The sequence below is a fragment of the Amphiprion ocellaris genome, chromosome 14, assembly GCF_022539595.1.
Source record: "Amphiprion ocellaris isolate individual 3 ecotype Okinawa chromosome 14, ASM2253959v1, whole genome shotgun sequence".
Lineage (NCBI taxonomy): Eukaryota > Metazoa > Chordata > Actinopteri > Pomacentridae > Amphiprion > Amphiprion ocellaris.
Genome location: NC_072779.1, coordinates 32,360,325 through 32,373,103, shown reverse-complemented (window position 1 = coordinate 32,373,103; position 12,779 = coordinate 32,360,325). Strand labels below are relative to the sequence as shown.

The 12,779-nt window shown below is 37.2% G+C and overlaps 1 protein-coding gene across 1 annotated transcript in view; it reads right to left on the bottom strand.

Annotated features, from left to right (window-relative positions):
* rars1 (arginyl-tRNA synthetase 1) overlaps positions 1-12,779 on the bottom strand; it is a 38,281-nt gene that overhangs the window by 13,879 nt on the left and 11,623 nt on the right. The window contains exons 7-12 of the mRNA XM_023261252.3: positions 11,856-11,976; positions 10,131-10,260; positions 9,486-9,590; positions 7,111-7,289; positions 5,329-5,438; positions 3,647-3,752 (exon numbers count right to left, since the gene is read on the bottom strand). Of these exons, the coding sequence (XP_023117020.1) occupies positions 3,647-3,752; positions 5,329-5,438; positions 7,111-7,289; positions 9,486-9,590; positions 10,131-10,260; positions 11,856-11,976 (751 nt within the window). The remainder of the gene's footprint in view (positions 1-3,646; positions 3,753-5,328; positions 5,439-7,110; positions 7,290-9,485; positions 9,591-10,130; positions 10,261-11,855; positions 11,977-12,779) is intronic.

Sequence of the window (12,779 nt, the reverse complement as noted above, 5' to 3'; positions counted from 1 at the left end):
TGGATATCTCCGTCCTTTGCTTTTGTCTTGCCGAAAACAGCTACTAACATGGGCGAAGTGAAGCGTGATGTCAGGCTTGGTAGGTCCGCGTGATACAGCAGGCGGCGGGACACAACCACCAAATATTCGGATATTTGGGTCCAGCCCAAGTTGTAATGTCATTTTCTATCTTCTGAGCCTGTGCCATTTGGAGGGAAGTGAAATACAGTATATCTTGTCACTGGAAGTAGTTTGCACTGTTCAAACATAGAAACGTTCCCTTACTACAGGTATTTGTTTCAAAAGCTTTATGTTGTGAAAAAAAAGAGATTTGGAAATTTGTGTTTCTTGTGTCTTAACTTGTCATTTTGTAAAGATGTTATTTATTTTTGCTATTGTTTATTTTATTATTTAGAAATACCAGAATTTGCACATTACTTTACATTTTTGTCTGTCTGATCACACCATTTCTAAAAAAAAAATCGGACATTACAATCAATCAGTTACTCAGTACTAGAGTAGTCTTTTCACCAAATGCTTTTTTACTCTTACTTGAGTATTTTTTTGGATGACTACTTTTTACTTCTACTTGTGCGATATTATTTTGAAGTAATGTTATTCTTACTTGAGTACAATTTTTGGCTACTCTACCCACCTCTGGTTAAAGGTTTTACTTTTCAGACCTGGAGGCAACTTCCATCTTTTACAATCACTGTATGCCAGATACACTGCCTGTCCAAAAAAACTTGGATTTAACTAAGCAAACAGATAAGAGCCTTCCACTGGATAATTACTGCAGTGATGACTACGTTTCAGCTGCAACAACTTATTTAACTCTAGCTGATGCAGTGAGGAGCTTCTCATTTCTGAAACAACCGTGTCAGAGACATAACCTGTGATTGTAAAAAGGATGTTAATCTGTCTCAGAAGGATCAAATTCTTGGCCTGCATCAAGCAAAGAAAACAACAAAGTAGATTTCTGAAACGACTAAAATCAGGTTAAGAACCGTCCAACGCATTATTAAAATCTAAAGGATAGTGGAGAACCATCATCTTCGAGGAACAAACTCTTAGATGATCATAGGAAATCAACAGTAGAACTCACAGCTATGTTTAATAGTGAAAGTAAGAACATTTCTACATGAAGGGAACTCAAAGGATTGGGACTAAACAGCTGTAGCTCTAAGAAAACCACTGATCAGTGAAGCTAATCACAAAAAAGGCTTCAGTTTGCTCAGTAGCATAAAGATTGGACTCTGGAACAATGGAAGAAGGTCATGTGGTCTGATGAGTCCAGATTTACCCTGTTCCAGAGTGATGGGGGCATCAGGGTAAGAAGAGAGGCAGATGAAGTGATGACCTCATCATGTCTAGTGTCTACCAGCCTGTGGGGTTTAGGGTTATGATCTGGGGTTGGTCAGGTTCAGCAACGTTATGTTCCCAAAGAATGAGGTCAGCTGACTACCTGAAGATACTGAATGACCAGGTCTTCTTCCCTGATTTCATGGACATGTTCCAAGATGATGATGCCAGGATTCATGGGGTTCACACAGAGAATAATTGGTTCATGAGCATGAGATGGATTGTCCTCCACAGAGTCCAGACCTCAGCCTCACTGAGAATCTTTGAGAAGACTTTGTCCGACTCTCCCATCATCAATATAAGATTTGGTGAAAAATTCATCTCTGGACAGAAATAAATGCTGTGAAGTTGCAGAAGCTTATTGAAACGATGCCACGCAGAATGTGTCGCTCTCAGATCTAAAGGTGGTCCAACAAAATATTAGAGAGTGCAACGGACAGTGTGTATACTGGAGGCAGAGAGCGCAAATTTAGCATGACCTACAGAGACCAGAACCAGAATTTTCCTTTAATTAAAAGCTATAATTATTCGCTACTGGTTCACCAGGGGATGATCAATGTGGAAAATACCCCAAAGTTACAAATGGTTCAGCTCTTGTTTTTGGTAAATGAAACAGAAACAGCAGAGCAGAAAAAAGCAGCATCGGTTTGAGCTCACACAGAAAAACAGACTGAAAAGATGAACTGAAGTGTGTGTCCGATAAAGGCCGATGAGAAGGAAAATATCTGCTGTTCCAGTCTGAAGAACAATCCAGAGTTTGTGTTGCTTTGTGCAGGATGAGAGCGAAAAAAAAATGAATGGTGGCCACAGAGTGAGGCAGTCATTTCTGCAAAGTAAGTGAATCGAAAGCTGAGGCAGAAATAATGAGCTGCTCTCTGGTCGTGTCCCTCTTACTAAATGGCTGCTTATCAAAGGTTAAACATTTGACACTAAATATTGATAGAGAATCACTTTAATACCAGCTAAAATAACGTGCTAAAAATAATCCTGTGACTGAAGACGGTTCCTGCTTTAAAGTTTCAGCTGTTATTCTAACAGAAACAGTACACAAATGACTAAATAAGGAACAGAAGAGTCAGTTAAACAGAAATAAAACTGCTTTCATGAGGATTTAAATATTAACCACGGCCACGCAAAACACTAAAAACCTATATATTAATAATAACTGTATAATAATATAAAAAAACAACACAACTCCTGAGCGGCAGCAGCAGAGTTTGTATTCCATATTTCTTTGTTGTTTCGTCCTCCAACCTTTTCTTCATCTTGAACAAAAACCGAAGCTTATTTTGCCCAATTTAAAACTTTTCAGTGTCAAGGTGCACTTCAGAGAGTCTCGGGCCGCTGAATCTGTGACCGAGTGCTGAAGACTGAAATTCTGTTCTCTTATTTCTTCTATTTTATTTAGTTCTTAAAATTCTGAGAAGATCTTGCTCCTTTTTAGCCCTCTGAATCAGCCAAAACCCGCAGGCAGGTTTGAAAGTAATGTTATCTTTAAGAAAATGGACAAAATTGCACCATTTATCAGAGCCAGAAACTGGAAAAAAAAAATTGAATTTTCAACTTAAAATTGTGATATTTTGTCAAAAATCAGGTTTTGGTTCATGTCTCTTCGAAAAATTAGCAAAAAATAAACCGTTCGACATCCTTTGAAAAACAGAAAATTGCATTCCTTGCACTTTTGTTGCAGCTGTTAGTAGCTCAGCTGCAACAGAAGTTCTCATGACAAAAATTTTGAGACTGTTCAGTTGAACTACAAGAAGTGTTTACGCAGAGAAATCAAATTAGAAAGACTGAGAGAAAATAGAATCTAAGTGACCAATAAAATAAAAGTAGCATGGTTCAAAAATGGTGAACAGAGAAGCAAGTATATGGAAGATACATTCAGCATGGTGAAACATCTTTCTAGGATTCATTTGTTTATCGAGATTGCAGCGGTATGCTACTATAACTATGTCATACTATTTTGAGAATTCACTCAGTTGTGTGGAGACTTAAAGGAAACGAAAACATACTGGATCAATAAAATAAATGCAGCATAGCTCAAAAATGGTAAACAGAGCAGCAAGTTGTTGGAAGATGCATTCAGCACGGTGAAACAACTGAAGAAGTTCAACTTTTAATTTGTCTTTAATGTAATTTAGGGCATTCTAACTGTGTCCTGCTACACTGAAGACATTTCTGAGTTCTTTCTCCTTCTAGTCATGGTGACCATAGAGGTGTAGAACTTTATACTGCAGTGAAAATTGATATCACAGAGTTCAGAGGGTTCATTTTCTCTTGAAATAAACGTATCTTTTCTTACCTTGTCTCGTTCCTTCTCCTTCAGTTTGTCCATGGACCTCTTCAGTCCTTCGTCCAGCAGGTCTATCAGCCTCACTGTGTCTCCAGACCGAGTCTTAAACTTCTTCCTGTGCAGAAAAGACCAGAAATCAGTTGAATAAACCACCAAAAAAAGACCCCAAACGAGCAAAAGAAATGACTGTGAGATGCCGGTGGTTCGGCCTGACGGATATCAGACGTCTCGACATCCCAAACCGAACTTTTCAACACGTGCTGATGTTTCTGTCGGCAGTAATTATCATGACAACTATTAGATTACTCTCACTCGCCAACGCCTCGGGGCAATACATTCTGCACAATCAAGCAAACCAGCTGAGCATTACAACCAGAGCATGAGCCAAAAATTTAATAGTCTGCCCCCCCCTTCCCTGTTTACTTGAAACTATAACAGCTCCCCCCGTGGCAGCGTTAAGCTCTTATTGTCTGGATGAGCGATTATGAAAACAGCATGATAAATTTCTAATGGAGTCTGGTGCAGCTCCGACATTGTGGGGCCAATTTACACCCCCTCAGGTTACTGTGGGGCGTTTAGCAGCGCTTAGTCATGGCCTCTGTGAAACGGAATGTCAACCTGAATTCAGCTCTTCTTCTCTGGACGGATGACTGGGTGAAAAACATGACAGCGTGGCAGATAGAGCTGAAATTATAGAGCATGTTCATCTATCAGATCACAGTAATCACTGCTTAAAATAACAGGAGGAGGAGACACGTCTGCTGCACAAACGGTAGCGTAAACGCATTCACTGGGAAACGAAACTGGGATTATGGAGGTAAGAAAACATTTAAAATGTCCCAGCTGAAAAACTGGTGATTTAAAATATTCACAGCAAGTTATGTGACACACACAGATCTGCAGAAGAAGGAGGAGATGCAGAAGAAGAGGAATTGGGAGAGGAGAAGAAGGAGACACCAAAGAAGATGAAGGAGACACCAAAGAAGAGGTGGAAGGAGACACCAAAGATAAAGAAGATGTAGAAGAGACACCAAAGAAGATGAAGACACAAAAGAAGATGCAGAAGAAGACACCAAAGACATAGGAGACATCAAAGAAGATGTAGAAGAAGGACACCAAAGAAGATTATGAAGAAGAAGACAGCAGTGAAGTAGATGAAGAAGAAGACACCAAAGAAAGATGTAGGAGACACCAAAGAAGATGATGAAGAAGACACCAAAGAAAATGATCAAGAAGAAACCAAAGAAAAAGATGTAGGAGACACCAAAGAAGATGTAGAAAGAGACACCAAAGATGTAGAAGAAGAAGACACCAAAGATGTAGGAGACATCAAAGAAGATGTAGAAGAAGGAGATACCAAAGAAGACTTACAGCTGATTGGTTGATTAATTCGCTTTCCAAGTAAAAGCCCAAAGATGTTAAAAGGTACTGATCAGGGTTTGTGAAGCACGCTGGCTTTTCAAAATAAATGTCCTTATACATTGTGGATTCTTAGAGCAGGATATATTAACTGGAAAAACCTGCATTGGAACTGTCAAACTTTCTTCAGAAGTTTTCTAGTTATTATTATACAACACACAGTCTGTGTCTGAGAGCTGGTTTACTTTCAGAAACTGTGTTTTTCAGCGAGTTTCTGAGGCGCTGACAGCCTGGAACTCTGAGCCAGAGCTCTCGGCGTGTCGTGAACTCACTTGTCCTCCCCCAGCACCACTCCGAAGCCGGCATGCTCCACCCGGGTCACCTGGGGGTCGTACCAGCCGAACATCCGACCCGCCGCGTACACCAGCTGCAGGTGAGTTCCCTGGATGAGACGGAAAAACAACGAGTACGTTCAATCCAAATGTCATGTTTTCTCTCCAACAGGACACTTGACTGATTTCACCACAGCCTGAAACTAAACCCATCAAACTATTTATATCCGACACGTTTCAAGGACTTCAGTGACAAATGTTCAAGACTTTATCTCAACTTCCTGTCACATTTTAATGCCTTCAACTGAGTTCAAGACTTTAGAAAAGCATCAAGTGTGGTGTTTAATTGGTCAAAGGTGATGCTTTTCTGAGGTGAAGGTTTTTGATGGTCGATGGGTCATTATTGTTGGTCTTTGCTACAAAACCTACAAATTTTTGTCACATCTGATAGAAAATGATTATCCTTGAATACTGCACTGAAGCACAGTCAAAAATTAGAAATAAACTGCAGGCGAGAGACAATATTTTTTATGTTTTAATGCCTTTTTTTTTTTTTAAGAGGAAACTGAACTGAGGACTTTAGAGGAGCATCAGATCCTGTTTATCCTATTCTGGTGAGTTTTTTTTATGTTTAACTTTATTCTTATAAAACAGCACCAAGTTGCTAACAAATTCCTCCATGTCAGGGGTGTCCAACATGAGGCCCGCGGGCCAAAATTGGTCCTCCAGAGGGTCCAATCCCTCCAAGCCCTCAAAGTGTAAAAATTCCAGAGAAGACATTAACTGCAGATTGTAAATTAGTAAAATTATAAATTTAAAATCAATTCTAGACCATGACAAGTTGTTTTGATCATGAAGTAAAATACTAGGTTGTTCATTGTTCTTTTGTCATTTTGTGATATTTTGTCTTGTTTTTGTTGTTTTTTGTCTGACTTTTGTCGTTTGTCTCAAGTTTGTCATTTTGTTTCTGGTTTTCGTCATTTTGTGTTTCCTTTTTGTCTCGCTTGTGTTTTTTGTCTTATTTTTGTCACTTGTATTTTGCTTTATTTGCTGTTTTTTGTATTGTTTGTGTCACTTTGTGTTTTTTGTCTACTTTTTTGTTGTTTTCTCATTTTTGTCATTTTTTGTCTCATTTGTGTCATTTCTTTGCCACTTTGTAGCTTTTTTGTCTCTTTTTGTTTTGTTTCGAGTCGTTTGTGTCATTTTTTTGTCATTTTGTTTCTCCTTTTTCATTTTGTGTCTCTTTTTTGTAATATTTTGTCCTGTTTTTTTGTTGTTTTGTCTTTTTTGTCTGACTTTTTTCATTCTGATCATAAGCTAAAATGCTACATTGTCCAGTTCCAGATGACTGAATGTTTTTATCCCTTGTAGACAGTCTGTGATCTGGAAGTTGTAATGTGGAAATGATAAACTGAGGCATCATATTGTTGAAACCGAACTTATTTTTCTTAAAAAATTTCAGGTTGTTCATAATGTTTTGTAAAAAGATAAATCCTTAAATGTGAACATTTACAGAATGGATTTTTTTGCACGAAAACAAAGGAACCATTAGGAGTTGTGGTTATTTACAGGTTATTATGCAGTGATTTTACTGGTCACTGGAGATCAGACTGGATGAATGTGGAACCTGAACCAGAATGAGTTTGACACCCCTGCTCAGTTGAAAGAGAGCTCTGAACTTCCTGTGCAGCTTGTTGACATTCAGGACTGAAACTGACTCCCTTTGCTTCCCGTTAGAACCTCAGATTTCTTCCTCTTCACTTCCAGGTTTCTTCCACCCACCTGCCCGCTGTCCACTACGTAGATGATGATGTCGGCTTTCTCGTCAAAGATTCGCTGCCGCAGAGCCGCCAGATCCGACGTGTCGTAGGTGTAGCCGCCGTCCGACTTGACGACGGTGAGGGGGATAGAATGACCCGGAACAAAGACGATCTTCCGACCTTCGTCCATCTCCACCAGGCCTGGGAGAGAACAGGACCATGATGAGGTTAGAAGAAAGGGGAATAATGTGGGTATGATTGGAGGAGAAAACTGCAGGGAACAGATTAGATAACTACAAAAAAAAAAAATCCAGTTGGAGAGAAACCATTTGTGAGGCAACATCGCCTCCTGGTGGCGGCTTCAGGTAACTGCAGGTTAGAAATCAAAAGATTATTGAATGTTGGCGGTTTTGTTCTAACAGTGGAAAGAAACAGGAAACTGAGATTCTTACAAAGATGTTTGTGAGTATTTAATGAATATACAACACACAGTGGTAGTCGTAGGAGCATTTAACTGTGTGAAAACTTAATTTTTGGTGCAAAACTACGAAAATGAAGTGTTTAGTAATATCAGTCCCCGAAGACAAACATCGGATTTATTTATTTCAAACATGCCCCAATATAACAAAAGCAAAAACACAAAACACTTCTCTTATATCCCACATTATGTGCTCTCTAAGAAGCCTTTTTCTGTAGAATTTTAACTGAATATAATGTAGTATTACACGTTATCTCACACTTCTGCCCAGTAGGTCAGTAAAAACAGGAAGATTAAATACTGTAGTCTTTATGATTCAGAATGTGTTGTCCTTCGTAGAAATGAGATGCTTTTTTTTTACAAAATTTGCTGATAAGTGCTTTAAATGAGGTTTCCAACCAACTTTATGATCCAGAACAGCACAGAGAAATTGACTTTTGTGTACTCTTTAATGCTAGTTATCAATCTCTATCTGAACTAAAGAGTATTTCCTACACATAATGATTGTTAAACATGAAAGATCACACAAAAAACTGAGCTTTAAAGTCAGGAAAACTCAAAATACTGTCGTCTGCTAGAAACTTGATCAGCCCTCTGAACTCCAAGCAGTTTCTGGCTGTGCTTTTTTTTTTGGTCCTGTCATATTTTTTACTCACTGTTTGCTCATTTTTCACTGCAATATAAAGTCCTGCAGCTCAGTGGAATCAGAACAACCATGACTAGAAGCAGAGAGAACTCAGAAATGTGTTCTATGTAGATAGAATGACACAAATTACTGTTTTTTGTTTAAATTTAACTGTTTCGTTTAACAGTTTGAGCCATGCTGACTTTATTTTATTGACCTAGTTTGATTACTACTTATCATATCTCGTCTCCTCTGTGCTTTGTGGAAACACTGCCTGCAGTTCAACCAAATGGTTTCTGAATTTTTGCCATGTGACTGTTGGTCACAGCTGAGTCCGTCTTTACCTTTCAGTTGGGCTGAAAATCGTAGAATTTTTTGTTTTTCCACAAGATCTCAGTAGAACAAACGGTGTATTTTTGGCATGTTTTTTTAAGAGAGACGTAGAAAAAAGTGATTTTGATAAAATATCACAATTTTACCTTTGAATTTAGTTAATTTTCCCAACACGCAGGGAGTGTAAAAGCTGTCGAAAAGTTGAAAATCCAACATTATTTCAGTTTGTAGAGTTTCTGGCTCTGGTAAAGGGTGTCATTTAATGGTTTTTCTATAAAGATAAGAAGCCTTTCAGCCTTGCAAACAGATTTAGAGAGTTAAGGAATATATTTTTAAGAGAATTGAACAACTAAATAAAATATAAACCTGAAAACTCTCTGAAATTTTACTGTTGGTCACAGCTGAGTCGGTTGAATTTTCTAAATTTTTTGTTGTCGATGGTTTTTCAGGATCTGGTTTATTTTTAGAGAATTTAAACTGAGACACAAAGAACAAAGTAATTTTGGTAAAATATCCTCATTTAAAGCTCAGATTTGGTCCATTCCTCTGACAGAACTGCACATCACAGATGATGCATTCAGGGACCATCAGAAAGTTGAAAATCAGACGATTCTCCGTTTTTACATTTTGTGGCTCCGATAAATGGTGTCATTTAGATGATTAAAAAAAAACAACTTGCTTTTCAAACCTGCTGACAGGATTCGGGGTCCAGACAGTTACACAAATTAAATTACTTACTATTACTTTTTGTGAATGCAGCTTCTTTTAACACCAGCTTTTTACTTAAACAAAGCAAACAAATCTAGATCCCACACAGAAAAACTGCTCCTTTAGGCCAAATAAACTCAAATATCTCAGTATTTTCTACTCTAGTTCCACAGAGTCTTGCACTGAAGACACAAACTCTCCATATTAAGTCTTCAATGTTCAGATTTTCTACTTTACTCGGCTGAACACTGACCTCTGCCTTCGATCTCCTTCACCACGTCCGTCATCATCTCCTGGTAGAACGACTCTCCTCTCTCCACGATCGTCACGTCCAGACAGTCGTAAATCTTCTGAAACTCTGACACAAACAAAAACAAACAGAGTCGGTTTATTACAGAGAAAACCGACGTAGAAGGGCAGAACACTTTTAAAGAAGCATAAACAGCAAATCTAAGGTGTTATTAAAGCAAAAGAAATATTTACAAAGTGCAGAAATGTTCAAAATACACAGTATGTGAAGTAAAACCTTGACATGTACAAAAGAATAATGACTAAAGTGATTAAAAAGCTGAAATTAATGTTTGAAAATCTAAAATATATTCCATGGTGATGTAGGTAAGTAACCACAGAATCTTTAAATGAGGCCTTTGAGGCCTTTTATGTGCAAAAAAAATAAAAAATCAGGAAAAAGCAGAATTTGGTCTTTTTAGACAAGCAAACGTCATCTTTCAGTAAAGAAGCTTCACTCTGACACTGTTTTGTTTCCATTAATTCCATTTCAGGAGTCGAATCTGGAGTTTCAGTCTGCAGATCAGAAACTCTGTGTGTTTTCTGGTGAATCATCCTTTAATTTGTTAAATATTTCATGTATAAATCGATGACTTTAAATGCAGCCCACCTCTCCTGGAAACGTCACAGATGAGGTTCCAGGCCTTGATGAAGTCGGGTTCTCTGCTCTGCAGCCGGACGACGCACTGATACGCTCGTTTCTTAAAGTCCTCGTCATCGTCAAAACGCTTCTTCGACTCCTGAAACAAAAAAAAGACGAAGTTAGAAGATGAAAACATGAAATGAAGTTGGAGTTTGTTGTATAAAAATAACAAGAAAATCCTAAATGCACACCAAAGACAAACATAAATACAACCTCTCACAGACAGAAAACAGCAAAATAATCATCAGATTTACACACTAGAATCTCTAAACTCCACTAAATATAAAATATATTTTATCTGTAATCAAGATTCTGGACGTTAAAATAAACCGAGACGACACCTGATGGTTTGTAGACGACACTTGTATAAACAGTTTATTGTTTAACCTGGTTAGACATGAAGCTGTATTTATAATCTACGTTACGTTTGCTGTTTGAGCAACATTTTAAGCAGAAATTGTATTAACTTTGCCTCCAGTCTTTTCCAGGAGGTTGTTGGATATCAATAAGACTCATGTGGGACCAAGAATTACTCTAAAAGCAGTAAAATAAAGCATTTTGATGGGATTAAACCAGGCTGAAACCAAATCATTTTATCCACATGGGTTGTTTTCTACGTACGAAAGTTTTTAACAGCAGAATTTTCTCCATGTGGAGTTTCTATGTTTGGACATTTTAATGTGCAAAGTAAACTCGTGACATTTTCTGAACTTTTTCTTTATCAGTGCAGTTCTTATTCTGTCATTTCCTGAGCAACATCTGGAACAAGAATTTCCTTAGAGATTGGTTTTAGTTTTCAGCAACATCTTAACGTGCAGGTTTCTACTAGTGAAACTTTCTATGTGGAGAATTTTCTACCACCAAAGTTTACTGTGATCTGCTATTTAAGATTTGAAAATGTGGGAAAAATATATATTTTCACAGTGAAACTTCTGATGTCCACATTTTTAACATTTTTGGGAAATCTTTGAACATTTTTTGGTGGGAAAAAATGAATGTTAAAAATGTTTAAGAACATTCACAAAAAATAAATTTTTGTGATTTTTATGTGAATATTCTTAAAGAAAATATTATTAGTTTTACTGATATATATGTAATCACTTTAGATATTTTTAGGATTTTTGGGAAGATTTTTACTCATTTTTTGAAAATATTTACAAGAATTTTCTTGCCAAATTTGGGGGATTTTTTTTTTTTTAAATGAAACTTTTAAGGAATTATTGGAATTTTCTTCCTGAAGGTTTTGCAAGTTTTCAGAAATTTGGGGAATTTTTTTGCTGAATTTTGGGATTTTTTTCAGTCAAGGAAACAATATTTTTTGGTGCCCGTAAACGAAGACAACAGGAGGGTTAAAGCAAAAAACTGCAAAAATAAATCTCACCGTATTGGTGAGGACGAGACCAGGTCAGGGCACTTCATAAGAAAAAAAAATCTAATTTTAAAGCTCTAAAAACCCAAATTTCTGTTAAAACCCTGGAGGAAAACGTCTGCTTTCTAACAGACGTCTGGTTTGTTCATTTGCAGAACAAATTCCACTGCAGAGGTTAGATTTACAGTCATTATTCCTCTTTGTTGAATTAATCCGTCCATATTTATCACCACTTCTACATCGATACTGAACCTCCTTTCACTCGTAACTCGTTTTTGTGCTTCATAAAGCATCACACAGAGAGAAATGAAGCTTGAACTCACCTTGTAGAAGGCCTGCAGGTCGCTGATTGGAGGAGAGACGGCCAGGTAGTCTGGAAACTTGTCCTGCAGGTGAGCGATCAGCATCCCGAACTGAGTCCCCCAATCCCCCACGTGGTTCAACCTGCACATTCATTCCACCTTAAATCATTTAGTTTTAACAGCTATTTCTGCTCAACCATCTGTGATTTGACTCAGAACTTTATAGCATAAAATATAAACATTTATAAAGATGTTTGTGAACTTAAGCTTCATACATCAAATACTTTACGAGACATATGTTCTTAAAAAAGACGTTACGCACGTTGACATTTGAGTCTGTTTGAACAATAACTCAGGAACCGTTAAAGATAAAACCCTGAAATTCTAACTGTTATTTCCCAACATGTCTTTAATTTATAACCTGCAATATCAGAGAAGTACACGAAATGATCTCAGATATGGGAAAAAAATTGAGGCTGTCATGAAACGTCCCATATTTGGGCTCATATTCACATAAACCATTGAAATTCAGAAGTAAACAGGTGATTATTTTCTGAACTTTGTAATCACTACATTTCTAATGTTATGTCATTTTCTGAGCAACAGTGTGGCACAAAAATTTTATTTCAGATTAATAAAGTTTTATCTTATCTTAAAACCATAACGTGGTATTTAGAGAGTACTATTTGGGTGGAAAAAACCTTTAAAACTATAAGTACTTGGACATAAAGTAGTATTTATCTTGAATAAACCTTTAGATCCAGATTTTGTTTAAATTTATTTTTTTAAAGGTTCTGCTTGGTGGAAAAAACCTCTAAAACTACAAGTAGTATTTGGATTGAATGACCTAGAAGTACTTGGAGTACTTTAGGTACTAGTACTTATAGTATCAATGGTCATTCCACCCAAAGTACTGCTTGTGATATTAATGGTTTATTCAACAAG